The 27,095-nt window shown below is 35.5% G+C and overlaps 3 protein-coding genes across 3 annotated transcripts; all 3 read left to right on the top strand.

Annotated features, from left to right (window-relative positions):
• Positions 1 to 1,785: 1,785 nt before the first annotated feature.
• LOC102589985 (uncharacterized) lies at positions 1,786 to 9,689 on the top strand. The gene is made up of 3 exons (XM_006366152.2): positions 1,786 to 2,456; positions 3,986 to 4,066; positions 8,801 to 9,689. Exons 1-3 carry the CDS (start codon positions 2,027 to 2,029, stop codon positions 9,217 to 9,219), a joined length of 930 nt encoding a protein of 309 aa, XP_006366214.1. The 5' UTR covers positions 1,786 to 2,026; the 3' UTR covers positions 9,220 to 9,689.
• Positions 9,690 to 10,465: 776 nt separating this feature from the next.
• On the top strand, positions 10,466 to 16,234 carry LOC102589649 (eukaryotic translation initiation factor 3 subunit L-like). Its single transcript, XM_006366151.2, has 8 exons — positions 10,466 to 10,931; positions 12,012 to 12,170; positions 13,114 to 13,445; positions 14,482 to 14,821; positions 15,161 to 15,309; positions 15,410 to 15,503; positions 15,773 to 15,844; positions 15,942 to 16,234. The coding sequence occupies exons 1-8, from the start codon at positions 10,569 to 10,571 to the stop codon at positions 15,984 to 15,986; spliced, it is 1,554 nt and encodes a 517-aa protein (XP_006366213.1). The 5' UTR covers positions 10,466 to 10,568; the 3' UTR covers positions 15,987 to 16,234.
• A 3,477-nt stretch (positions 16,235 to 19,711) lies between these two features.
• LOC102589321 (aspartate aminotransferase, cytoplasmic) lies at positions 19,712 to 26,696 on the top strand. The gene is made up of 12 exons (XM_006366150.2): positions 19,712 to 19,982; positions 20,429 to 20,500; positions 21,512 to 21,573; positions 21,653 to 21,736; positions 22,334 to 22,433; positions 22,541 to 22,661; positions 23,850 to 24,013; positions 24,139 to 24,276; positions 24,711 to 24,832; positions 24,975 to 25,069; positions 25,818 to 25,938; positions 26,308 to 26,696. The coding sequence occupies exons 1-12, from the start codon at positions 19,785 to 19,787 to the stop codon at positions 26,390 to 26,392; spliced, it is 1,362 nt and encodes a 453-aa protein (XP_006366212.1). The 5' UTR covers positions 19,712 to 19,784; the 3' UTR covers positions 26,393 to 26,696.
• The last annotated feature ends 399 nt before the right edge of the window (positions 26,697 to 27,095 follow it).

Genomic DNA, 27,095 nt, shown 5'->3' with positions numbered 1-27,095 from the left:
CTTCGCGCGGTATAACAATAATTTAGAATGAACTTTTTATAAATTAAATAGAAATAAAAGGATAAATTCTATTTTAATTATAGCTAAGACTTGTTTTTCCTCTTAAATAATTATTTATTTTTCTTTTAATTTTAACATTTATCTATTATAGTTACATATAGTTACCTATTGTTAATATACTGGACATTATCTTTTTCCTTATCTTCTTCAATAGTTTTTTAATACAATAAATAAATGGAACAAAAGATTAAAAAAAAAATTAAGAAAGAAATAAATAAAAATGTTGACCGTAAAAAGGTATAACATCAGATTTTTGATTCTTTATTTGATTTTTTCTTATTAATAATGGATATTAGATTCTTTAAAACAATTAAATGAAAATAATAGTGAAAGATGTCAATAGAAAATACGAAAAAAAGTTATGAATAGTTATTATAGAAAAGTATCATATCGTCTTGTATATGCGAAATTTTATGTGTATATACGATATAGATAATAAAAAAAATATAAGAAAATAAAAATAATTGATGGAACATCTATTAATAATATTGAGTTATCTATCATGTAGAATAAATATAAAATTGAATACTTTCACTTTCATGGATAATGCATTTTTTTCTTTCTTTTTTCCAAACAAAAGGTATTATATACATTTATAAGCTCATGATAATATATATATATATATATATATATAAGAGATGAAGTGGGAAAGCTTCCCTCGGTACAACAAGGGAGGAACCGGTGATTAACTTTTTTTAAGTAATGGGAAAAGACGTGTTCTTCTCTTTTTGGATTCACAATTAGTGCTAATGAATCTGCAATTAAGAGAATATCACAGTTTTTTGAAAAAAAGTTCTGCTCAAGAATCCTTTAAGTCATATGACTACTATAAAAAACCATTATGAAAATGAATATTTCACATGGAGAAGTGTGCATCTTTATATTGGATGTTTTTTTGTTGTGCGATCTGGTGGCTTCTGTGCAACTTGTGGCCCACACCTCCTATTTGTTCAGGGCAAGCGACATGAACTTTATTTCTACCCGGATATCCCATTCTACCGATAAGATGCTTAGTTGACTCCTTAACCTTGATAGGAAAATGACTTATTCAATAATTCATGCATAAGGGTAAGGAACTTTGGATGACCTAATGCAAATGAGTGTAAGCCTCGCTGCTCAGAAACACCCAATACTGACCACACTGAGAGACACGAAAGCGTAGGCAACACTAGTTGGAGGGCCTTAAAGTGCTCGCTCGAGGCGACAAACAGAGATAGAATGATTTTAGAAGATGAATTATCATCACCTTGAATTGTACTATCAAATGCTCTGAAGATTTTTTATTAATGTAACCCAATCAGGCATCTCAGAAAGGATAGTAATCTCTTCTCGAAAAAGTATCACGATAATCTTACAAAATGTGTGCTTTTCATATTTTTTTTGCAATTAAGTAAATTAAAATAGTATCAATTTGATGGCACATATTTTGTCAAATGTTACCTTTCAATTTTGATAATTAATTTTATTTTAAAATTCAATCTAACTACGCAGTTACACTTGAAGATCAAATAATATTTTATAATTATGACAATTAATATACAAATTGATCATTATAATTATTACAATATGTAATTAATATCTTAATAATTACATGAATCACAATTACTAGCTAACTTTCCAAAGTTAAAAATCACGTCTAGTTTGGGAAACATAGTCAATCCTTCACGCATAAGAACACAAATTAAATTCATGCCATCATGATATAAATACAAAAGTTAAAAAAAAGCGAAGAGACGCGTGACCGTGCTAAATCTGAAGGCAGGTAAAAGCAACAAACTAACTTTGAACATACCATCCATCATCCCCAAACCCACCCGCACCAACTATCATTTCCATTTCCCCCTTCAAACCCCATTTTGATTCCACAATTTTCTCCTCCTACCAGCTCTCCAAATTCTCCTTCCCCTTCACAACTCTTCATACATACGATACATGTCTTTCTACAGTTGTTGAAGGAAAAAAAAATATGGCGATAATCGGAGAAGCACTCCGGCAAGCGTTTATGCCGAAGCACGAATACGAGTGTCTTCGTGAGGAAGACAAGGCATTTAATCGTCTTCAAAGGCCGTTTGTGATCTGCAGTTTAACCCTAATATCACTTGCTATTATTGTCTGTACTATAATCAGCTTGAAAATAGTGTTTCCTGTCGATCCTGCCCGCCGGCCTTTCTGTGGTGACTATCGTATTCAGCCGCTTTCGATTAATTTTACTAATATAGCTGCTAGTGGTTCTGAAGGTGGTGGTGGTGGTACTGGTACTGGTACTGCTGGTGATTCGGATAGTTTTCCTGGTGCGTTTTACCTAACGAATCAGGAGATTGTGGATTACTATTGGATGGTTGTGTTCATTCCTTCAACGTTCATTTTTGCGGTATCGGCAGTGTATCTAATTGCAGGTGAGTAGATGTGAGAAATATTTTATGTTTGAAAATGTGATAGCACATGGTTTATATGTCTTCATCTTTTAGGGCGAATAAGAAGTAAACCTAATTTTGAGTTTGTTATTGAATTCGAAAAAGAGATTGCCTGTTTCATATTTTTGGCCTCGCCGTCGCATCTAATTGCTCTGTTTAGCTTGTACTCTATGCGTATTCAGTATCAGTTTTTTTAGTCAAATGAGATGTAAAATGAATGCATCTTCTTTTTTACTTTTGTTATTGCATTTGAAGAGTACAATGTGTATTTTCGCGGCCTTATTAGTTTAACTAATTGCACATGAGGACTTCGGAACATTATAGGGTAAATGTGGTTGTGCATCTTTGGATAATAGCACAAACTTTAAATCTGTTTACTCTTTTAGGGAAATAAGAAGTAATTTTTGCTTCAATCTAGTTTTGACCTTGTTAGTACATTCTAAGAGTAGAATGTGTATTTCAGTGATGCCATGACAGCTACACAGATAAGATAGTCAGGGATTTTATTGTTTTATTGTCTCTTCTACCTGAGTTGGGCCTATTAGTTGCAGTTAGTTTTTCTGAGGATAGTTCCCCTAGATATTGTATAGAAAATGAAAAGTATAGACTGGATTGTCAAATGATTTGAAGGTTCACGATGTGTGGAAATGTTTATATAGGAAGACATCTCTGGTTATAATAAACTGCAACATGTATGTGAAATGGAAAAAGAATGTTTAGAAGCTATGAATGAGGATGTAGCTCTGAGACTGCATGTGAATATAGATAATTGATGGTTAACTCTGATTGAAGTTCTTTTTGATCAGTTGATTAACTCTGATAAAGTTCATTAAAATCTTATATTTCTGTAGTCTATGCTGTATTGGAATTTCAATGTCTCTGAAAACCTAACTGGACCTAGGCTCTTTGGGAGGCCAAGTTTATGAACTTTAGAGATGAAAAAGGTTTATTTTTAGACTATTTAAACTTTAAAGGATATATGCTCAATCTTTCCTGACGAGCATAGTTTTTGGAGGCTAAAACTAACCTATTTTTGTTCAAGCATGAGTTCCGATACGGAGAATTTTCAAATTTGAGTCGCTCCTCGCACTTTGAAATGAAGGGAAGTCATATATTTTTCCGTCCTTTTAAATATAAAAATGGTCTCAACTCTCCTCATCTTGTAAATGTCTGCAAAAGTGAATCCTATCTCAGTTAGGAAGGGAAGGATGGAGATTGATGAGAATTAAGAATTTATTACACACATGCACGTAATGGGTACAACAAAAATACATTGGCAATTCTACTGCCTTCTTCTTTCCTCTGTTGTTTCTTTGCATCCAATCGTCACTGAAATTGGGGTGCAAATAACAGGACTGTGTGTCTGGGCTCAAAGTGTGCTGGTACCAGTTTTAGTTGTTTAATTGTATAAGAACTACAACTATAACTGACTTATCAGGAATAAAAAGAGAGAGGTAGAAGATGACAGTTTTCACTGTTTCTGCATTATGAAGTGACTTCAAACTTTGCAGGTATTATGGTCGCGTATGCTGCTCCGATGAGACATGGATGCTTGAAGGTTGTTGAGAATAACTATTGTGCTTCCAGAAGGGGTATATTTCTTGAATTATATGTTTTCCTCTGGTTCATGTTACCTCCAATAAGGGTAGTACTCTAGTTATAACAATCAGTAGGGAAGTAAAGGCATTTAATTTTTCTGTCCTTCCAGAAAATATCTGATGTCGAAGGGATTCCTCGTTTACCTCCCTTTCCTTTCTAAGCTCTATGCATCAACTGTATTATATTATTTTCCCCATGAAACTGAGCCTCTTTTCACTGCATTTAAGCATAGCGCTAGTTGAGTGAATACTAGATTTTGTATTTGCCCGTAGGAAGGTTGCAAATAGATGCTGCTCTTGTAAATAGAACTGTTTTGGATATCAGCTATTTTGGGCGGAGAATCTGCGGCAGATTTGTTTCTGACTTAGACATTTCAAGTTTTCTAGTTCTGTGTATTTATAAATGTGGGTGATATCATGTTTCCTTTCAGGGATAAGGCTTTTAAATTATTGGTGTGTAAAAACGATCTTGTCGGGAATGATTCATGCTTGTAATGTTTGTGGATAAAATAATGCTCAAGAGGTTAAGGGAGCGTTTGGCCTTGAAAATTGTGAGTATTTGAAAAAAGTAAGTTTTTGTTTTCAAAGTGAAAAATGATATTTGAAAATTGGAGTTGTGTTTGGCCATGAATACAAATTGGAGTTTTTTTTTGAATTTTTGAGAGTAATTTGGAGTGAAAAAAGTAAAACCAGTTTTTTGGTGTTTTTCAAATTCCTGAAAATTCCAGAATCTTATGGCCAAACATGTTTTTTGAAGTTCATCACCAAAAAAAGTACAAAACTTCAAGGTCAAATGCCCCCCAAGTACCAAAACTTCAAGGTCAAATTCCCCCTAAGTACTAAAACTTCATGTGCAAAATCTATCTGAGCTTGTCCTCATACCAGCGGATATTAGGTCCTTTCGCTGATGTTATTGTGCATCGATGAACAGATTCAATTGTTTTTCTGTCCATTTGTTTTCTCTACTTTTTATCTGTGTTGTGGTATGTATTTCTATGTTCTAGCTGGTTTTAGGAAGAAAAAAACCCAAATTCAAGAGTTTGGTTGAAGAAACATCGATTCCTTTTCAGCAGTTTTTTTCCTTAACGGACTAGGGTTATTTAAGTTTGTTATACGAAATAAGGAGCTATCTGCAGTAGTACAAATCAAAGCTTAAGTAACCCACTGTTGTAGCAAGTTTGCAACTGCTTAAAATTGGAAGGTACAAAAGCGACGAGCTCTCAAAGATGTTATAATGAAGAGAAGTTTACCATACTTCCCGTGATTGAATAATATTGTAATAACTATCAAACCTTTGCTGTACAAGTGTTTAGATGTCAACCAGAAAAATGTAGAGCTAGATTTTGTCCAAACCAAGTTGAAATTATGAAAGAACCAGTTCTTTCCGTGACTGGAACTTATAACTGCTCATTTTTCATGTATTCATGGAAGTCTAATTAGCTCTTGATGCTTTTTTTTTCTCGTCTAAAGTAATTACTATGACTACAAAGGAGACATGTTTGATTTACTTCACTTTGTGAATTTGGAGTAATTTATAAATAATAAATCTTCTGCTCAAGTATGACAATATCAAGGTATTTGAATAACACCTCTGATATCTAAGGAAAGCAATTGTCTGTATCTATCAGAAATGTTGCCAAGTAAGCTGGCGTCGTCTTTTTCTATGAGGTGGATCATGCTAATACTTGTTTCATGTTAAGAGTTTTAGAATCTCTTGGTAAAGTGAAAGTTCTGGTTACTACAATCTAAACGTTGAGCAAAGCTAGAAGTGCATAGAAAAAGTAGTATTGCGAATGGAACAAGGCGAGAGGAATGTCTTTGGTGGTCGAAATTACAGCTGAATATAGATACTTTTGAGAAATTAGAGCAGAATATAATGAAACAATACATAACCTTGCAATAGTCCTTGTGTGTGGTTAATAATTTTTGCAATAGTCCTAGTGTGTGGTCAATAATTTACTCCGTTTGTCTCAATTTATGTGACACACTTTCCATTTTAATTTGTCCCAAAAAGAATGTCACCTTTCAATAATTAGAAACAACTTAACTTTAAAATTCTCCTTTTACCGTTAATGAAATGATTATAGCCACACAAATAGCTAAGGGTTGTTTTAAACCACAAATTTCAAAAGTCTTTCTTTCTTAAACTTTGTGCCAAGTCAAATGGTGCCACATAAATTGGTATGGAGGGACTAGGGAGTAATATTTTATATCACGTGTACACCTTGCTATGAGCTTTTCAAAAGAATTTTAGATCATCTAAGAAGGAATCCATAACTTTGACCTGTTAGGACTATCTTTATGACATAAATGTTCTTACACGCTACAGGTAAAGCTAAAAATGAGTCGAGCTAAGGAGAGCCTTGGAGGTTAGATCTAGGTTATTTATACGAGCTGAGCTTGATTGTCAACGCGAGCGAAGAGCTAGCTTGAACTAGGCTGGCTTAAATTTCTGTAGGAAACTGGAGTGTGAGCTCAACTCAGTGTGTTCATTTTGGGCTTGAGTTCATTCCTGGAGATAATTTAACTTTGGGATTGTTCTTCAACTTGTCTGTGTCCTTTTTCTGATTTACTCTTTTGAATACAAAAAGTGCGTTCATAATATCTTGAGAAATTAGCTAAATGATCCCCCAACCTATTACCGAATTTCCAACTACACACTTATACTTTATGGTGGTCCTATCAACCCCCCCGGACTAAATAACCCCTTAAAATGCTATAACCAGTCATGTTTCTTGTGGTAGAAACACATACACTTGACATGTGTATTTCACCAATTTCTCCTTTTTTTTCATTTACTTTTTTCTCCTTCTTCTTCTTCCTTTCGTCCTCAATCATTTTTTCAACCCTAATTCTTTGTGAAAACTTCGATTTGGTACATATTGGGGAATTTGAATACAATACAGATGACATGAGGCTTGGGAGGACTTAATTTTTGTTGAAGATTTGATTGCCTAGTGCAGTTGCAGGGAAATGTGAATTCACCGCCACCTCCATCCTCTCCACCTCCCCACCACTACAGTCTGAGAAATCTACACCACCACCACCAGCTTCCTCTCTACCTCCGCCTTTTATCACCTCCCCTGCTTTCACCATTAACTCTTCCACCTCCTTCACCTACTCAAAGCTGCACAAAAAATATTACTTTTGTCTTCTTCAGCAGCCATTATTCAATACCCATAAAAATATTCAACTAAACTTACCCCCAGAGTATTTCCTATCTTGTCGATGAATTAAATGCAAATTAAAGCTCAGTCAGTCTTCTACAACAAACAAATCCAACGTAAACCCTCTGCAATATATAAAGTGATTGAATTTATATTTAAAAGTAAAAAAAGTGTCTTTCTTCAAAGAATTAAAAGCACTGTCCCGTGAAGACACGAAATCTAACCAAGAGAAGAAAAAGTCTGATAAGTGATTTAGATTAAGGGTTAATTAGGGGATGGACTCCAAAGAGGGAAGTTGGAAAATCTTCAAACTCCTACCATGGCAAATTTCAGATCAGAAAAATAGATAGATAATGATAAAGAGAGAGAAAACAAAGAAAAAAGCCAAAGCAAAAGCAGATGAGAAAGAAAATAAAAAGAAAAAATAGTCAACTCATTCTCTTTGAGAGAGTGAAATGCACTCGCTATGCAACTCAACAGTTAAGGGGTTATTTATTTCATTTTAAAATAGTTCAAGTGGGTAATAGAACCCCCGTTAAGTCTAAGTGTGTAGTTAGAAATCCAATAATAGGTGGGAGGGTCATTTGGCTATTTCTTTAATATCCTAGTTATTTGCTTAGTTATCACTTAAGAGTTTGGGGAATCAAAACTGTTAAGTCAGGAATAACTTACCTTTTATATCTATGGAGGAAACTGTTGGGTGGTGAATGTGTCTTTTTAAACTCTAAATGAGTCGATCTGAGCTTTCCAGAGTGCAGCCCGTTAAATTATTGAGAGACATGGAGTGCTAGGTTTTATAAAGGAGTTGAGCTTGTGTATTTAATGTGGGAGGAAGGTAGAGGGGTGGGCCCATATACTCCCGGGAGGTACAAACCTAAGTCGAGTTGAGCTTTCATCATGAACTTGTTGATTCATTTACAATCTCCCAGTAATTGGTATTCCATGAACTTGCTAATAATATTGATAAAGGAGTATGAGGTCTGCAAAATGTGAGATGGCAACTTCAGAACGTATTCCATTTCTTTAATGCATTCTGAAGGTAAAACCAACTTGAACAGTATTAATGGATAGGATTCAGGTCCCAGAAACTAGGATATTTGAGCTACCGTTTATCTATGTAAGGAGAATTTTGTAAGATTATTAACATGCGTGATAGAAGGTTTTGAATTACGTATGCAGAGACGGTTTAATACATTTGTTAGATATCTGAGTTTTGTCTGTTTCACTGCTTACCGTGGAAGGAAGGGTGCTCTTGTTTCCCTGCCTTTTTGCACGTGTGCTGGTGGGTAATAATTATGGATTGATTTACTCGTTTCTTTTCCCTTTTTTTTAAAAATAAATAATAACTATAGTGTTCGGGACGGCTTGTGCGTACTTTGACTAATTCCATGGGATACTTGCTACCTCCCATCATCACATGTACCGGGTAACTCTATCCACCAATCCACTAAGGCTTGGATAGATGGAGCACCTAGTGTCTTTTGCCTCCGCTGGGAAGATTGATTTATTCATTTTATCTCCTATTCTTGTGTGTCTAACAACTCATCATTATGTTTAACAGGTGGAGTGCGCTGTCTATCAATTCTCAATGTTGCTTTTGCTATCGTATTTGGTCTGCTTGCACTGTTTCTTGGTTCTACCCTTCTCACTTTGGGGAGCAGCTGCTCAGCACCCTTGTTTTGGTGTTACGAGATTGCTTCATGGGGGCTGGTGATTCTATATGGAGGGACTGCTTTCTTTCTAAGAAGAAAAGCTGCTGTAATTCTTGATGAAAGTGACTTCAGTGGGCGCAATCTTGGAGTAGAAATGCTTGAAGCAAATCCAATGGAAGTCACACCAGATGTAGAGAGACGTGTGAATGAAAGTTTCAAGGCATGGATGGGTCCTTCTTTCTTGTCCTCGGATGAGGAGGATGAATCTGATAACTACCAGGAAGTTCCAGCTTTATCTCGTACCATCTCTAGCCGGCTAAGACAATAATATGAAGTTTCCTCCTGTTGGATGCCTCGAGCAGTGAATGAAATATTGTGGAAGGTCTAACTTGTGATATCTTACCCAATCGCTTGCATAGCAGAACTTTTGAACTGAGCATGAGTGCTGCAGCATCGGTTCATTTTGGTAGAGTTTCAGGTTTTGTATAGTTAGTATGAGGGAACATTGATTTTCTCGGTGGTGGAAGGCTGGTAAAGTTGGAAGGAGAAGCATGTAGGAACCTCTCAGTAATTGATTTGGAGTAGACTAACTAATGCACGATTCATAGTATTCCTATGAGCGTTGCTTAGTTGTTGATACTGAATTTTGGAGTAGTTCCTTGTAGTTGTCTTGTCCTCGTACCACTTGATATATAAGTGTTGACATCTAGAACGAGCACAAATTAGTGTATAGCATCTATTTTTGGATGATATACAACACAGTTAAAGTGATACAAAAAATATACGTATCATGTTTTAGTAATTTTCCCTATTTAAACGAGTCACCATATTACATCACCCAAATGGAAGAATAAGCAGCTCTAATACTGGATTCTGAGGGAATTACTTTGCAAACCCAATTTTTCATTCCCTAAATTTCGTATTCGAATTCTACAACTTGCTATATGCATCTTGCTGATGAATATTTAGTGGTATATCTACACTCAAAACAGTTCGAGAAAGCAAAACTTAGCATAATGATTAAAGATTGTTGATACCATCGTGAGTGGCTTAGACAATTCTTGAAACAAACTTTGTCATGAAAATATGATTTTTTCATCGTTGCCGTCGAACTCTAAGTTACCCTTGAGACTTGAATTCCAATTTTGGTAATGAACAACAGAGCATAACTTAAGTTAATATCTGAGTCAGAAAATTTCCTATTCAAGGTTTGATTTCTGAAAATGACATGGAAACGGACGCATAAGTAATGGTTGAACTCCAACAAAGTATGCTGAAATTCCAGCACACTGTTGGAGTTTCACAGACAATTATTGAAGTTCAGTATCATGTGGTACAAACACTGTATTAAAGTTATTTTGCGTTTTTAGTAAGAATATTTTTATTCACAATTCTTTCCATATAATATGATCAAATGTTAATAGCTTTTAAAATGGTGGCTAATGTTTGATAACACGTAATTAAGTGACTATTTGCTAAATTCCCCCCCAAAAGCAGGCCGCAAATATTTGTAGAAGCCCAAAATCTTAAAAGCCCAATTAGCCCATCTTCTCCACTATACTCCTTAGGTCAAGAACATCCAAAACTTTCTGCTACCACCCCTTCTTCACCACTGTTAATCAGTTTCGCCCTAAACCTAAACCCTTGATTTTCGATTTTCAGCGTTGAAGCTCAACAATGGCAGCTCCCTACGAGTACGAAGAAGGAGGGTACCCACAACAAACTGATGCAGTCGGGTACGACCCGAATTTCGTGCCAGATTCCGTAAAATCATTCGTGGCTCATCTGTATAGGCACATAAGAGAGAAGAATGTTTACGAGATTCACCAGATGTATGAGACCTCTTTTCAGACATTGAGTGAGCGTATGTTTAAGGAAACTCCCTGGCCTTCTGTTGATGCCGTTGCGCCTTACGTTGATAATGACCATGTCTTCTGCTTGCTTTACCGTGAGATGTGGTTCCGTCACTTGTATGCTAGACTTTCTCCTACTCTTAGACAGCGGATTGATTCGTGGGATAATTATTGCAGCCTTTTCCAGGTTTTTAAATATGTCGCCTTTTTATTCTTTTTTGATGCGTTGTTTTGTGTTATTCAATGAGCTCAGTAAAACTACTAAGCTTCAATTCCAAGCTAATTGGCGTCGGTGTCATGAATCCATTTTGTTCAATCCGCCGTGTTCCCCCAATTCTCAATTATTGGGATTGTTTGTTCTTAGATTTTTAATTGATGTATGTCTCCATATAGACTAAAACCATATACTAAATGACTAAAAAGACTCCTAGCAAGTCTATACAATTTAGGCCTGGTATTGTAATGCGATTGCAAATAGTAGATTCATATTTGGAGTTCAAACAATTTTTTGATATTGGTGACTCAATTATGGTTTCTGGCAATGAATCAATTTTCTAGCATGATATACTTCAGTTAAAGTATATAGCTATATTGTAAAGCTTGTAATTATGTTTGTGATATATATATATATATATATATATAAGTTGGTACTGGCAGACATTGTATTTTACCTAAGCTAGAAAAACAACCTACAACCTATAATAGAGTGAGATGATGACATAAGTTCCCCTATCACTAAACCTGTGATTACTTTGCCTATAAATCATACTCCATAAGCCTAAAGGAATCATTTTTCAAAATTGTATTCAGAACGGATTGTTTGTTACTATATTAGCTCTTGGGGTTCTTAATTATTTGTATCTTACGAGCAAGTATTATATAAAAAAATTCTTTGCATAGTGATGTTAGAATGTTTGTACTTTGAGAACTGTTAAGACTGTTTGAACTGTATAAATCAATCTCTCCTCTCTTCCTTGTCTCGTTTCTTCTAATTGTATATATATATATATATATATATATATACACTCCATTTTTTGGGAAGCCACTTTAGGTCAATAGCATCTATTTGTAAAATGGACAAGGGTGGGGCAGTACTATGTGGGTCTTGCAGGAAGAGCGTATTTTATTTATTTAAGAATGCACTTTATTTACTGTATAGATTTTTGTAGCTAGTATGCTAAGTTGACTCTGTGGAACAATGGCTGTGCATTTATTGGCCTTGTAATATGAATCTAGAGTTTCACATGTAAACTGTGCATTGCTGTAGGTTGTGCTGCATGGTGTGGTTAACATGCAATTGCCAAACCAGTGGTTGTGGGACATGGTAGATGAGTTTGTATACCAATTCCAGGCATTCTGTCAATACCGTGCAAAGATGAAGAGCAAAACTGCAGAGGAGATTGCATTGCTGAGGCAGTTCGACCAGGTATAGCTGATAGATTACCATGCCTTTTCTTCTTCCCTATAGTTAAACCTATTAATATGCTTTCTATAATATACTTTTGAAATTTGTTCAGTTAGTCCGCTATTTTACTTTTAAGGATATTTATAACCTTTTTCTTGCTTTTCATTATTGTTTGCATAATTACTCTTTTAACTTTGGTGATGACTTGGTTTTAGATAAAACTAGGAAAAATGTTTGAATATTACAACATTGACTGTGTGGTGATCTGCGTTACTTGAATTGTTATTGGTTACATGTATTATGAGTGTGTGCATAATCTGTAGCATTACTGTAAATCCTGCAACATTGTTCTCAAGCATTTTTTATCTGGTATTTGTTTTTATAAATCATTCGTCTGTGGCATCTTTTATCTGTTTGCAGTTTATTATCCAGGGCATTGACGTGTTGCTTTTGAGTAGTAGTTTCCTTTTAGCTATAGATATAGTCATACATTGCCGTGATTGAGTAAGAACTGCTTGTAGCTGGTCTCTAAGGTCAAACATTGACGTATGGTGTTCATTCATGAATGGGCAAATAGTGGAGCCCCCACGTAAAGTGATGGGTGTTCAATTGAACATCCTTCATCGAAAAATTACATTGTACATATATGAAATTATACCAAGTATATAGGTCGCAACTTACTTTTCGTAGGTATATATTAGTTAATGAACACCCTCAGCAAAATTTCTGGTTTCACCACTGTGGGCAAGACTTGATTTTAATGATGGGAGAAAATTATGGTATTGATGGATGTTAATCATTACAGTGCAAAGTGGTCATTAGGTGAAGAGATTGGATTGGCTGTCAAAGCCTGACTTGGACATCTAAGATGTTTGTTTTTACCAACGTATTTCTTTATTATGATTTAATAAACCATTTATGACCTACTTGTCTAAAAAATCTCTCTAATAATGATGTTTATTAGGCTTGGAATGTATACGGTGTTCTCAATTTCTTACAAGCCCTTGTGGAGAAATCTACAATAATCCAAATCTTGGAGAGGGAAAAGGAAGGTCTTGAAGAGTTTACTGCTACTGATGGGTATGATTACAGTGGTGGAAGTAATGTCTTGAAGGTTTTGGGCTATTTCAGCATGATAGGCTTGCTCAGAGTTCATTGTCTGTTGGGTGATTATCATACTGGCCTGAAGTGCTTACGTCCAATTGACATAACTCAACAGGGTGTTTACACCAGTGTTATTGGGAGCCACATAACCACAATATATCACTATGGTTTTGCTAATCTTATGTTGAGGAGGTATGTTGATCATTATTTTCTCCAAACTCTTGCATTTCTGTCACATGTACTGCACAGTTCTGTATGATTGTGTGTACTTTTATTTAGTCAAGAATTTACTAACATGCTATCTTAAAATATGCATTCCTTTCATATTTGCGCAAAATCGCTGGTCTGTGATGTTATAATAAAATTAAATGAACTAGCTGAAGTTTTTGAAGGACTGTTGTCTTTTGTCATTGGGAGTTGAAGAAAATGTACAGTAGAGGCAAAAGAGTATTTTGCAACTACTGTCTGATAGTAGAAAGTAATAGAGGTGGCAATTAAGCGGGTTGGGTCAAATTTGGTTGGATTGTAATGGGTCAAGACCCAACCCAATCAAATTTGCTTGGATCAGAATGTGTTGGGTCAAGTAGTAGGTCATAGAATGGGTCAAGACCCAACCCAACCCAATTTTTACGAAGTTTAATTATTTTATTTGTTCTTTTAAAACATTTTAGTACCTAATAATTTTTTTTCTTTATTATGGCTAATATATAACATATCAAATTAAAAATATATATATATATATTTTTTTTTAAATATTTTGACAAGATTTCTCTTGAGTCAGTTTAGGTTACATATCAACCCAATTTTTTATGGGTTGAAATGGGTTGAGCTAATAAATGTGCGGGTTGGGTTTGATTTTGCCACCCTAGAAAGTAGTATGCGCTTTACTTTTAACTCAACGGTTAGGTAATGTAATTTTTCTCGAATTGGAGAACATGTTGGCATTGTTGCTTATTATTGGCCACTTAATCTTTGTTGAGGTAAGATATTGCTTTAGTTTACAGTTAATTCGTAATAACAGTGGAGGTCGGATGATCTTTTCGTTTTCTTGATCACAATGATTAGATTTCATTCTTTGGTGGGGGTGGGGTGGGTGGGGGGAATCTTCAATCAACAAGGAGCCACCTGACGAATCTCCGAGTGCTCGAAGTTCTAGCTGTATTTAGTTTGGCTTTAGCAGAGTAGTTTTATTTCCTCTAATCTGGAAAATGGGTTCGCCATTTTACAGGTATGTAGAGGCTATCCATGAGTTCAACAAAATCCTTCTATATATTTATAAGACAAAGCAGTATCACCAGAAGTCACCCCAGTATGAGCAGATACTGAAGAAAAATGAGCAGATGTATGCCCTGTTGGCTATAGCTTTGTCATTGTGCCCTCAAGTGAAACTTGTTGAAGAAACTGTGAATTCTCAATTAAGGGAGAAGTATGGTGAGAAGATGGCGAGAATGCTGAGATATGACGAGGAGGCATCTGCACTCTATGACGAGCTCTTCTCATATGCATGCCCTAAGTTCATTACTCCTTCTGCTCCAAGTTTTGAGGAGCCTCTTGTAAATTACAACCAGGTACCTATTTTAACTAGACTTAATTTCTGGGCCTTTTATCCCACCTGCAAGCTTAGTTTAAAGATATAGAGATACAGATTGTTCTCCTCAATCCTCCATGCAAATGTTCATGTATTTCTAGAAATGTTAACTTTGATTACATCCAATTTGCTCCTCCAATCCCCATTACAAGTATCCTTGTGTATTTTATGTGTACTATTGCTCCATATTTCTTATTTCTTGACTGCACATTTGAACCATCACAGATGATGGCTTTGTATGCTCCCACCACATGACATATTTTCTTCAGCTTTTACACAGCTGTCATCGTTATTAAGTTAGTTATGTTGTCTTCTTCAGGATGCCTATAGGCTACAATTGAAGATGTTTCTATATGAAGTGAAGCAGCAACAATTATTGGCCGGTGTTAGGACCTATTTGAAAGTATATTCAACAATCTCCATGGGGAAGCTTGCAAATTACATGGATTTGGATGAACCCAATTTAAGGTCTCAAATATCTAATGCATTTAGTGGTTTGTTATCATGCAAATTCTCAGCTGTGATATATATATTTGTGGGCATATATACTGAATTCAACGTTACACAGGGCGGTTTTGATGACATACAAGCACAAAACACATGCTGTCGATTCTGATGGCAAGATAATTTCCAACGCCGATGTGGACTTCTACATTGATGAAGTAAGAAACATATTATGTAAAAATCTTGTTATCTTGTTCCTTTAATCCTTTCTCCATTGGGTAATTGGTGGCTGACAACATTATTTATTTGATATAGTCTAGGTAATGTGCCTGGGGTTTTATGGTCTTTAATCTTGTTCAATCATATTCAAAATAATGCATGTAGAATCCAATATGGCCTGATATTTACTGTGCTTATTCTTCTAACCCAAGGTAGTAAACACTGTCATACATTCTGACAAAGTGATTCACAATGTCTTTCATTCCAGGATATGGTCCGTGTAGTAGAATCTAAGTCAGCAAAGAAGTATGGTGATTACTTTTTGCGTCAGATTGTGAAGGTAATTCTTGTATAAGCATTTTCAGCCATGGTTTTTATTCATTTTATTTTGCCACATATTCATGCAACGTGCATATGCTCTTCGTTTCTTTTTTCAGCTTGAAGGGATCATGACTGATATTGACAGGATAAAGCTGGAGTAAGCTACCTTCCTATGTTATAGTATCAGTAGCGTTTAACTTACTTTGAGCTTTCATTTTTGTACTGAGGAAAATGCAGAAAGTTGAATGAGAGTATGTATTTTGATTTTTTCGGTTTTGAGAACCGGTGTTTACCAAGCTTTGTTGATTAGTGACTAGAAACAATTTTTTCTCTCGCTTTGTAATCTAGTAATACAATACAAGGTTGCCTTTCGTTAAGAAGTTCAAAACTAGAGCTCTGGGTTCAGCTAGTGTCTTGATATTGCAGAATTCAGTTCGATTATCTTGTAAGTTTCATGAAAAATGATATAACAATAATTAGAAGCATAAATTCTACCTTCATAGCTTTGATACCAAAAAAGAAGGGAGCAGTGGAGATAAAAGACTTCAGACCTCTTTGTCTTTTAGGAAGATATTGGCTAAGTTGTTGGCTGAAAGATTGATACTGGTCGTTGACAATTTGATCTCTCATCATCAGAATGCCTTCATTAAAGGTAGACAAATAATAGATGCAGCTTTGGTGGCCAACGAAAGTGTGGAACATTTGTTGAAAATGAAGAAGAGAGGTGTAGCCTGCAAGCTTGATCTTGAAAAGGCTTATGATCATGTTAATTGGGCTTTGCTTGATCAATGTCATGAAGTTGATGAATTTTGGGAACAAATGGCTTGACTGGATTAGATTCTGTATTTCTACTTCCATCTTAATAAACGGAAGTCCTCATGGCTATTTCAAGTCTCAAAGAGGGTTGAGACAAGGAGACTCCCTATCTCCTTATCTATTGTTTTAATAATGGAATTGTTGAGCAACTTGTTAAAAAGGGCTGAACAATTGGGTTGGATCAAGGGGTTGTGTATTGGGAGAAACAATTATAACAATGTAATATTTTGTATGCAGACGACACTCTTTTATTCTGTGAGGCAGATAAAGAACAATTTCTTTATCTTTAGAGGAATTCTACTGATTTTTGAAGCACTGTCTGGAGTGAAAGTAAATCTGGGAAAGAGTTGTATATATATTTAGTATAAATGCGGATGACTGTATAGGAGACTTGGCAAATATTTTGGGGTGTCAGGTGGAAAATTCCCTATAGTTTACCTTGGATTTCCATGGGGAGTGAGAAGGAATGACCATAATATTTGGCAAGGAATTTTGGATAGATGTGCCAACAAATTAACTCCCTGGAAGAAACAATATCTGTCACTTGGGGGAAGACTCACATTGATTAACAACATTTTAGACAGTATGCCTTCCTATCTAATATCATTATTTGCTATGCCTGATGCAATTGAAAGAAAGATTAACTCTATGAGGAATAAGTTCTTGTGGGAAGGAAATAGTAGCAATAAAAAGTTTCACTTAGATGGCAAGTGGTCACTAGTGCAAAGGAAGAGGGTGGATTGAGAATTAGAAACTTGAGATTGCACAACAAAAGCATGTTGTGTAAGTGGCTTTGGAGATTTAGCAGGAACGAAGGGGTGGTCTAGATCAAAATAATTGAAGCAATCCATGGTAGCAGACAAGGCAGGAATCCCCCTTCAAATATTTCATACACTAGATGGGGAGTATGGAAAGGGATTTGTAAATTATGGGCTGAGTTTCAACAATTCACCAAATTGGAGGTGGGGAATGGAGCAAAAATTAGATTTTGGACGGGTGATGTGTGCTTGAAACACAAATTTCCTATTTTTTTCAGTTGTTGCAATAACAAAGATGGAGTTGTGGCTGATTTTTATTCCAACACGGGATGGCAGATGAATTTGAATGATTGGGAAATTGACGATTTTTGTCAATTGCTCCTTCAACTGGATTATACCCACATTGATCAGAACAAGGGGGATTCACTAGTATGGATAGCTAGTAATGATGAAACCTTCTCAGTTAAAAAGTGTTATAGAGAAGCAAACAAGATTTTGGGATACTAGTTGGCCATGGAAAGGGATTTGGAGAACTAAAGCACCTATAAAGGTAGCTTGTTTTGGTTGGATCAGCAAGGGGAGCTTGCCTTACACAGGATAATCTTCAAAAAAAAGGGTTTTGCACTAAGTAATAGATGTTACTTATGTGAAGAAGATTTGGAGACTGTGAATGACCTTCTTCTGCATTGCAGAATAGCTAGACAATGTTGAGAATTTTTCTTCAGTATTTGCGGGATCTCTTGGATCATGCCTCAGTGTGTGAAGGAATTATTGGAGAGGTGGCAGCACCAGAGAACACACAAAGCTTTGAAGCAAATATGGAGAACTATACCTTTGTGCATCTTCTAGACTATCTGGCTAGAAAGAAATAAAGCTTGTTTTGATGGGCAAAAAGACCATATTTCTAGAGTTAAAAACAAGTGTTTACATAATTTGTTTTGGTGGTGTAAAAGTAGTTTCCTTGATAATATAGATCAATATATGGAGTTTTTTGGAGCTGCTAGGGAAATGTTGTAATTGACTGTATGAATATTCCCAGCAGTCTTTTGTAACTTTTGATTTTCGTACCTTCTTGATACTTAGTCAATAAACCTTTACCTTATCAAAAAAAATAAAAAAAAAATATGCCACTTCCAATCACCAAAAGTATGACTTTTAAAGTAAGTCATTGACTAGTATACCACAATATATATTGGGTTGGATTGAAAACTTACATACAAAGATCAACGTCACAGTTGGATGGAAACCAAATTAACTTCTTTTTGTTGAGTAATGTATTGCTTATTGTGTACATTCCTATCTTCCGTAGCTTTTTCTATTATCACACTTTGTTTGGAGGGTCGTTATATATTGTTTCATAATGTATTGTATTGTACTGAAAATATTAAGGTAACAATGCGATTACATCAAATTGGTGGTTGTACAAACGAGTTTTTTTGTTGTTACAATTCAATAGATTTTAAGTAACAATTAAAACCTATATCATATTTAAATTAATAATACAATACAACACAATCGTAACAATCATCCAAACAAGGTGTTGGAGGAATACCATTGTACATATCTCTCTTTTAACTTTTTTTTTTAGCAAGCATGCGGTGATCCAATAGAAGTTCTTTCATATAAGTCTGTTCTTCTTTAGGATATACTATACAAGTACAACGATAAATAGTAATTTCATATTTTATCCTTGATAAAATAATTACTGATCAATCACAATTTAAATGTTTTTTAATTTAAAAATTATGTGCCGGTCAAATATCTTGTTATTAGTTGAAACAGAAAATGAAGTTTTATATATGTCTAGGCTCGAGCAAGTTATAATAAAATTCAAAGGAAAAAGGACAAATATATCCCGAACTATCGTAAATGGTATGCAAATACCCTCCGTCATACTTTTGGGACATTGGTGCTCCTACCGTCCAAAAACTAGAGCCTTCACTGTAACGGAAGACTAAATAGGAACATGTGGCGCAATCTTTTCCGTTAATAATATTCAATCTTGACCCTTGAAAATAATTTTTCAATATATATCAAAGTTCAAACACCTTGCTTGAAAGCAAAAAATAAATGGTTACGTAATCCACAAAATTCTTCATTTCTTGAAAAATGTGCCACATAGATATAAAAAAAAAAAGTCCTTCCTTCATCTAGAATGCTTATCGCCATCTAATAATGCCAATAAATAGGCAGTTAGTAGTATGGGCCCTACAGCTGCCATGTCATCAGATAACACCGATCCCATCACCCACCCCGTCACCCTAGCTTTTCCTCCTTCCCCTTCTACTACTATATATATAAAGGATTTTACGGATCATTGTCCAAAGTAAACGAACTTAAAAAAGATAGGCGTACTATAGCAAGCAAAAGTTCCATACTACTAAAATGCACACACAACAATCACCGTCACCCTCCGCCGATCGGAGGTTGAGTGTTCTGGCGAGGCACCTTGAACCGTCGTCCTCCACCGCCGTTGAAGGTCACAGCAACCACTCCATTGTCGGTGCTCCTACATCAGGATATGATGGAAAACAGTCTGTATTCTCTCACATCGTTCGCGCTCCCGAAGATCCTATTCTCGGCGTAACTCTCTCTATCTCTAAGTCTTCGTGTTTACTTTTCTTATTATGAGCTGAATTTGGAGGAATTTTAGCTTTTTAAAATTGTAAGGACAACCATTTTTATTATTAAAAGATATTAATATTATTTTATACAAAATGGATGATAAAGCTTTTGTGAGTTCGATCACTTCCGATAGATGGAAATGGAAATGATTGAATTTTCGAAATTATGTAGTTTTTTAAAATTTATTGAGGGGAGAGATGAAATTCATGGATCAAGTTTTCTGATTCTGTTTTACACATAAAATGAGCGGACAAATAGAAAACCGGTTATTAATATCTTCCAAAAGTGTGTTTTTTTCTACTTTTAGTTTAGTTTCTGTTGTGATCTTTGCCTTTTTTGAGATCTTAAATATAGATTGATTGAAGTCTTGATGACATATTTTGGTGTTATGTTTTGGTTATTAGGTTACTGTTGCCTACAACAAAGATACCAGCCCCGTGAAGTTGAACTTGGGAGTTGGTGCATATAGGACAGAGGTGATCATCCATTTGCTTGATTTTTTTGTTACATTTTTGTCATAAATGCAGTAGTGTTTTCAGTAGCTAAGCAATCATGATTTAGATTCTTCCATGATTGAAATCCAAAAACATGAGAAATTAGTATTGACAACGGATTTGCTTTTTTAGTTTCTTAATTTGTGATTGTCTTGGTGACTGTGGAGTTATTTTGGTTTTAAACTGTTCATCCAATGCTGAAGTGTTTGACTGATGCTTTGCTAAGAAATAACTTTTTAAGATTATGGGTTGCCATAACTGATAAAATTTAATATAGCCTACTCGGCTGTTTTTCGATTACATAACTTGTAATTGATATGGAAAAAACAACCTTTATATTGTCATAGTAAGTGATAAAACTCAAATTGCTTCCATTTTCCTGTTATATCATTGCCAAATACACTAAACAGTTCTGATTTTTTTCCGAGAAGTAAAACAAAATTAAAGCAGACCATACAGTTTCTATATATCTACTAAGTTTGTCACTTTGTGATGTCTACTTGTCATACCTAGTAGTAATTGATACTTCTTGGTTCAAATGTCTTTGTTCTAAAGATCACAGAGAATATTGCATCATATTATTGTTAACAAACTAGAGTCCATCATCAAATTTGTCATGGAAGTCTTTATTTCTCGGGGTATGAATTGCTCCAACCTTACTTCGAGTGTACTCAAAACAATGGATCTCTCAAGTTGACATGTTGATTTTCCACTCACAGACTACAATTAGTTCTTTTATTTGCTTCCGAGTAAATTGATTGGATTTAAGTTTCTTAATATCTTTTCGTTGAAGGAATAGTTGGGAAGGAGGATTATTGACAAAGGACTTGTGGATGCTTAGTACTCCTTTCTCAGATTTCATAAGAATCTCTTTAGTTTTTCTGGTTGTCTATTGAATACAGGGATCCTTAGCTTGTGCTGCTGTATTCCAATGTATCAGCTAAAAATACTAATGTGTTCCTTTTTTTTTCTCCCTTTGTGTGGCGATATCAGGAAGGAAAACCTCTTGTTTTGAATGTTGTTAGAAAAGCAGAACAGCTACTAGTAAATGATAGGTACTTGCTTTCCGTTTCAAGAAACTTGAACCCATATTTTTTCTTAAACCTATGTGATTAACCTTCAAGGTTTCTTCAGGTCTCGCATAAAAGAGTACCTTCCAATTGTTGGGCTGGCAGACTTCAATAAATTGAGTGCTAAGCTGATACTTGGTGCTGACAGGTACAAGAGTTACCATTCTCTGTTTAGTATTGTAGATAAGATATGCAGGCAGATAAATAGTGTATGTTGTTGCGTACCTTGAAATATTAAGGCTTTGTTACCAAGTGTTTGATTTATTGCTCAGTAAATCTTTGTGAAGTATCTATTAACATCTGCCCACATTACATTTTTAGCCAACTTCCCATCTCGCCATGTTTCCATGTGTCAGTTGTTCTTGGAACTGCCACTCACTTCTATATTGTTTGCTTCCATGTTGTTGGTGCTATCAGATGTACTCCCAATTTTTCTGTGTGGTTTCATTGTGTAATCTAATTTAAGCGATAACTATTTGCAAATGTGGTTTCAAAATTTGGTTAGAGCATTAGCATTTTTGATGCATGTGGTGAAGTGTAAGATCAATGTCTAGAGCTGTCAGACAGGTTTATCTTATGTCTAGCAAGCTCTTTCAGATGTTTTTAAGTTTAGGACAGCTGAAACTTTAGACTTGCTTCATATACATTAAGGTTAAAAGAGAGTTGTTAATATGCTTCAAATGTTTAATTCATCTTATACCAGTGACCTTTATTTTATGATCTTTTCTTTCTTTGCTTGGAGCAGCCCTGCTATTCAAGAGAACAGAGTAACAACTGTGCAGTGCTTGTCTGGCACAGGCTCATTGAGGGTTGGAGGTGAATTTTTGGCTCAACATTATCATCAAGTAAAACTGCTTTGATTCCTTATCTTCCATTTTTGTTTCCTTCAATTCTTTGCTTGAATGTGTACACAATCGAGGTCGAGTTAACCTTGATGTAATTCTCTCTGCAGCGTACTATTTATATTCCCCAACCAACATGGGGAAACCACCCAAAAATTTTCACTTTAGCTGGATTGTCTGTTAAGAGTTACCGCTACTATGATCCAGCAACCCGTGGACTCCATTTTCAAGGTACGGAACTTCTTTCTACAAGACAGTGAGGTAACATGATATTATTGCAGTAGATATATATTTATGGCTATTCAGTTTGTTATTAATCTCTTCCGGAAAGATGGATGCTTTTCAGTCTTATTCTGGTATTTGATCGCAAATTATCACAAATCTGAATCAAATGGTTGAATGTGTTTCACTTATTTGGTTGCATAAATAGTAAAAACACAATTTAAATTGTTTCCAGTAATTTGACAAACTTATAAAGCCATCAATCCTATGTGTTTTTTCCTTATAACTATTTTCCCATGAGAAAATAAGGGAAGAGAGATAAATATGTAACTTGATAATAATGGAATAATGCAACACACATCTAAAAAACTCAACTTTTATGCTGAAAACATAGAAAAGTACCCAGTTAGATCAACAAATCATTGGATCTTGTCGAAAAAAATGTAGTTGCTGAAATGTTGAACAAAATTTTTGCCGTCGTAATGGTCAGAACATAGGAGGAAGAACAAAAATAAAGCTGGTCAAAACAAGGCGGTGCTACTGAAAGGCCAGAGGATAGAGGCCAGGAATCTATCTAAAAGAGGCTGTGTTACCATAAAAATTATTGAAATGAAGCGTGGTGCTGCATAGAAAAGAGGCACAGGTTATTGAAACAGTCACAGGAAAGAGGCTTGATGTTGCGACTGTAGTCACAGTAAAGAGAAGTGGTGTCCTCGGAATGGGCATTGGACAAGGCAATAGTAGAACTGTGAAAAAAATGACTTCTGGTTGGGAGACTATTTTTTTATTTTTTTTTGATAACCGAGAAATCCGTCTGTGAACCCGCCCTTTGGACCAATCACAGCCTTCTAAACTTGGTGGATAATGGGCCCTCCCCTCTACCCATCTCCACTTAAATACCGGGCTTCGCTTTGCATGGTGTGGGGCTTGAACCTGTGACCTAAGCCACAAGTCCTCTTGCCACTTGAGCTAGGCCTTGGGCATCTACATGATCATAGAGGCTCTAATGCTATGTGAGAAAATAAGTGAGTGGAGGAAAATAGATGTATTACTTGATGATAGTGGAATATAAGACACATCTAAACTTTAATGTTTTGTAATCAGTATGTTCAAACCTAAGGGACCAACTTTAATATTGTGTTCTTGTGTCTGTGTGACGTTGACTTATTTATGAAGTTTTCCTTCCGTACATGACAGGTTTGTTGGAAGACCTTGGATCTGCTCCGTCAGGAGCGATAGTGTTACTTCACGCTTGTGCACATAACCCCACTGGTGTGGATCCAACCAAAGATCAGTGGGAGCAAATTAGGATATTGATGAGATCAAAAGGATTGCTACCCTTCTTTGATAGTGCATATCAGGTAAGAAAAATCATCAACAAACTGAAGCTAGAGCTTTTTGGCTTTTTCTATATGAGCATTTTCAGATGAGACATTTTGTTTGATGTATGTTGATTAATCTTGATAATCTAACTTTTATATTATAGGGGTTTGCTAGTGGAAGCCTAGATATAGATGCACAGTCTGTTCGCATGTTTGTGGCAGATGGAGGTGAAGTACTTGTTGCTCAAAGTTATGCAAAGAATATGGGGCTTTATGGTGAACGTGTCGGAGCTTTAAGCATAGTACGTCTAAAATGATAACCTGTGCCTCATTCTGAAACATTTGAATGTCCATTTGTTCTTTGGTTGTGTTGTCTTCCTTTTTCTCGAATCATGTTTGATTCTAATTATACTTCTTATTGTTTTCTATATTGGCCTTTCTCCTGGTGCTGAACTGTGGAGGCACATTAGAGTTGTAGTTATGAACTGCTGAACTGCTTAACCCTTGTAGCTTACTTCAAAATATATGAACTTGACAGCCTAGAACATAACCTAAAAAATTTCGCCATTAAGAGATATCAAAAGTTTGTAGTGTATCCGGTTCCATCTTCAAAAGAATGAAGGGAAAACCTGTTAATCTGTTATGGGAGGCAGTTCACGTAATATCATGTATTGTAGTTTATCACAGTTACACTCTGCTGACAGTTGCATATTTTTGAATTTTCTCAAATCTGCAGGTGTGCAGAAATGCTGATGTAGCTAGCAGAGTTGAGAGCCAGTTGAAGTTGGTGATTAGGCCAATGTATTCCAGTCCACCAATTCACGGTGCGTCAATAGTTGCTACAATCCTCAAAGACAGGTAATATATCAGCCATCAGGAACATTGGTTCTCGGACACTAGAAAGGCATTTCCTAGTTTCTGTATGATATAATAATCCAGTTTATGTTCAGTAATTAGGTTTAGTCATTGTTCTGCAAAATAAATCACTAATTTCCTGCAGAAACTTGTACCATGAATGGACTCTTGAGTTGAAAGCGATGGCTGATCGAATCATCAGAATGCGCCAGCAATTATTTGATGCTTTACGCGCTAAAGGTAGCATTGACAGCAGTCACGTATGCATGTTTTCCATATGTATTGCATCAGCCTCTGCTCTTTTTATTCATTTTGATCATTCATGTTAGGTGTCCTTATATATGAAAACTACATATGAACGTCGTACACTGCTGCCTATAGAATCTGCTGCAATATGTCCAGCTCATTTGCCCGACATAATTGATGAAAAAGACCAACTCGTACTAAGCTGATTCTCCTGAATAAAAGTTAACCAGGAAAAAGTAAAAGCAAACAAAACCTGGAATTAGACAATTTCAATCATTTCTCCAAAACATAACACATCTCGATCTTCCTTAGTGCTCTCATCAAGTCCTTATGTATTCTCTTTGCATCAAATATTGCTCGTTCTAATGGAACTAATACCCCATAATTATGGATTTTCTACCCTTAGAAAACCACCCCATAGTGCATCTTTATGTGGTGCCTTTGGTGACGTAAAACTATTGATCAAGTCGTCTTTTGATAGATCTCATTCTTTCTATATTCCTCTCAAGGTTTCTGATTTGAACGCCATCCGCATTATATTAAAAAAGATAACATTGCAACTCTCTGTCGGCACATCAGGTGTTAGAATCATGATGTCTATATACGTAGTCAATTCCTTAGTTCCGGCCAAGCACTCTTTAATCCATTTAAATGTCAAACAGTGCATGAACTGTATATCTACTTCTTCCATTCTAAAAAAAAACAGTATATCTATTTATATTCATGTCAATTTGATTTGCAGGTACCCCTGGTGACTGGAGTCACATTATCAAGCAGATTGGAATGTTCACTTTCACAGGACTTAACAAAGAACAAGTTGCCTTCATGACCAAAGAATACCACATCTACATGACATCAGATGGGTAATATGTTATTTCTACGTCACAACGTTCTATTTGTGTCATATTAGACAATATTATGTCTCCCCATCAACTGAAATGTGATTTTATTAGCTAGTAAAGTGACAGTGACTACCTTGGAAGGAAGGTAAAACAGAAAGTGGGAAGGGAGGGTAGGGAAGAACATGTTAAAATCTCATCAGTCATATCACTTAGTTCTTTTTGTAGTTACTTTCTACCTTTGCTTTCAGGAACACTAAGAAAAATATGATGGTATTAATGAACATTTCTAGAGCGTGATTCTTACTAGTTTGTATATAATTGTGGTAACCCCTCTATGAAGCTTGACTATCAGATACGCCTTTGACATGGATCACATGTTTATTTTTGCAGACGCATTAGCATGGCGGGTCTAAGCTCCAGGACAATTCCACACCTGACAGATGCCATCCATGCTGCTGTGACTCGGGCTCGTTGAGTTCATTACTGGCTACTTCTGTTTTCTCTGCAAGGTTGTTAGCTGCTATCGTTTTAGTTGGCTGAGTATTTCCTGCTCAAGTTAAAACTCGATTGCAATTCCCCCTCCTTGTAATAACTAGTTTCCTCCTAAGTTGGAGGCCTGTATCTGTAATGAGTAGAATAAACAGATTTTGCTTAATGTAGCAAAACCTATTTTAGTTGCCTCTTTAGTCTTAATTGCTAAATAGTGGCATACCTTCAATTGTTACTAGCAATTCATAATAATATATATCTTAATAAAGACAAATCTCATTTCTTTATCATCTTATGAGAGTGCTTCAGCACTGGAATCTTTGATTGAAAATTCTAGTAATGGGTGTTGGTTCTTAGGGAAATTACTGTTAATTGTTGAGTGCCATCTCAGTTGGGGTTTTTATTACATTTTTCGATTTCGTGCTATGAAGTGAAGGTGGAACATTGAATATCTATGCAGTGAAGCTGACCTATGGATGATAACTAATCCGATGGGATATCTCGATTCATGGGATAACTCTATGTATCTCATCCTCCATATCAAACGACTCCCTTGAGGTCATTATAGTCATGACTCTTATGTCTATTCTACTGTTTCCAAAGATCTAAAGCCTTAAGAGCAAGACCTCAATTCACTGTCCAGAATTAATAACTTTTACCATTTAATATAAAATTAGTATCAATTGTTG

This window comes from Solanum tuberosum, unplaced genomic scaffold, assembly GCF_000226075.1.
Source record: "Solanum tuberosum cultivar DM 1-3 516 R44 unplaced genomic scaffold, SolTub_3.0 scf00618, whole genome shotgun sequence".
Classification (NCBI taxonomy): Eukaryota; Viridiplantae; Streptophyta; class Magnoliopsida; order Solanales; family Solanaceae; genus Solanum; species Solanum tuberosum.
Note: the sequence above shows the minus strand (reverse complement) of the source record. Positions and strands in the feature narration are given on the sequence as shown.

What these genes read in the sequence shown, in the direction of transcription:
- LOC102589985 (XM_006366152.2), top strand. Translation starts at nt 2,027, where the DNA reads ATGGCGATAATCGGAGAAGCACTCCGGCAAGCGTTTATGCCGAAGCAC. An exon ending in GGCAGTGTATCTAATTGCAG is followed by an intron (nt 2,457 to 3,985) that starts GTGAGTAGATGT and finishes CAAACTTTGCAG; the next exon opens with GTATTATGGTCGCGTATGCT. An exon ending in CTATTGTGCTTCCAGAAGGG is followed by an intron (nt 4,067 to 8,800) that starts GTATATTTCTTG and finishes TATGTTTAACAG; the next exon opens with GTGGAGTGCGCTGTCTATCA.
- LOC102589649 (XM_006366151.2), top strand. Translation starts at nt 10,569, where the DNA reads ATGGCAGCTCCCTACGAGTACGAAGAAGGAGGGTACCCACAACAAACT. An exon ending in TTGGATGAACCCAATTTAAG is followed by an intron (nt 15,310 to 15,409) that starts GTCTCAAATATC and finishes AACGTTACACAG; the next exon opens with GGCGGTTTTGATGACATACA. An exon ending in TTTTGCGTCAGATTGTGAAG is followed by an intron (nt 15,845 to 15,941) that starts GTAATTCTTGTA and finishes TTCTTTTTTCAG; the next exon opens with CTTGAAGGGATCATGACTGA.
- LOC102589321 (XM_006366150.2), top strand. Translation starts at nt 19,785, where the DNA reads ATGCACACACAACAATCACCGTCACCCTCCGCCGATCGGAGGTTGAGT. An exon ending in TCTTTGATAGTGCATATCAG is followed by an intron (nt 24,014 to 24,138) that starts GTAAGAAAAATC and finishes TTTATATTATAG; the next exon opens with GGGTTTGCTAGTGGAAGCCT. An exon ending in TGATGCTTTACGCGCTAAAG is followed by an intron (nt 25,070 to 25,817) that starts GTAGCATTGACA and finishes TTTGATTTGCAG; the next exon opens with GTACCCCTGGTGACTGGAGT.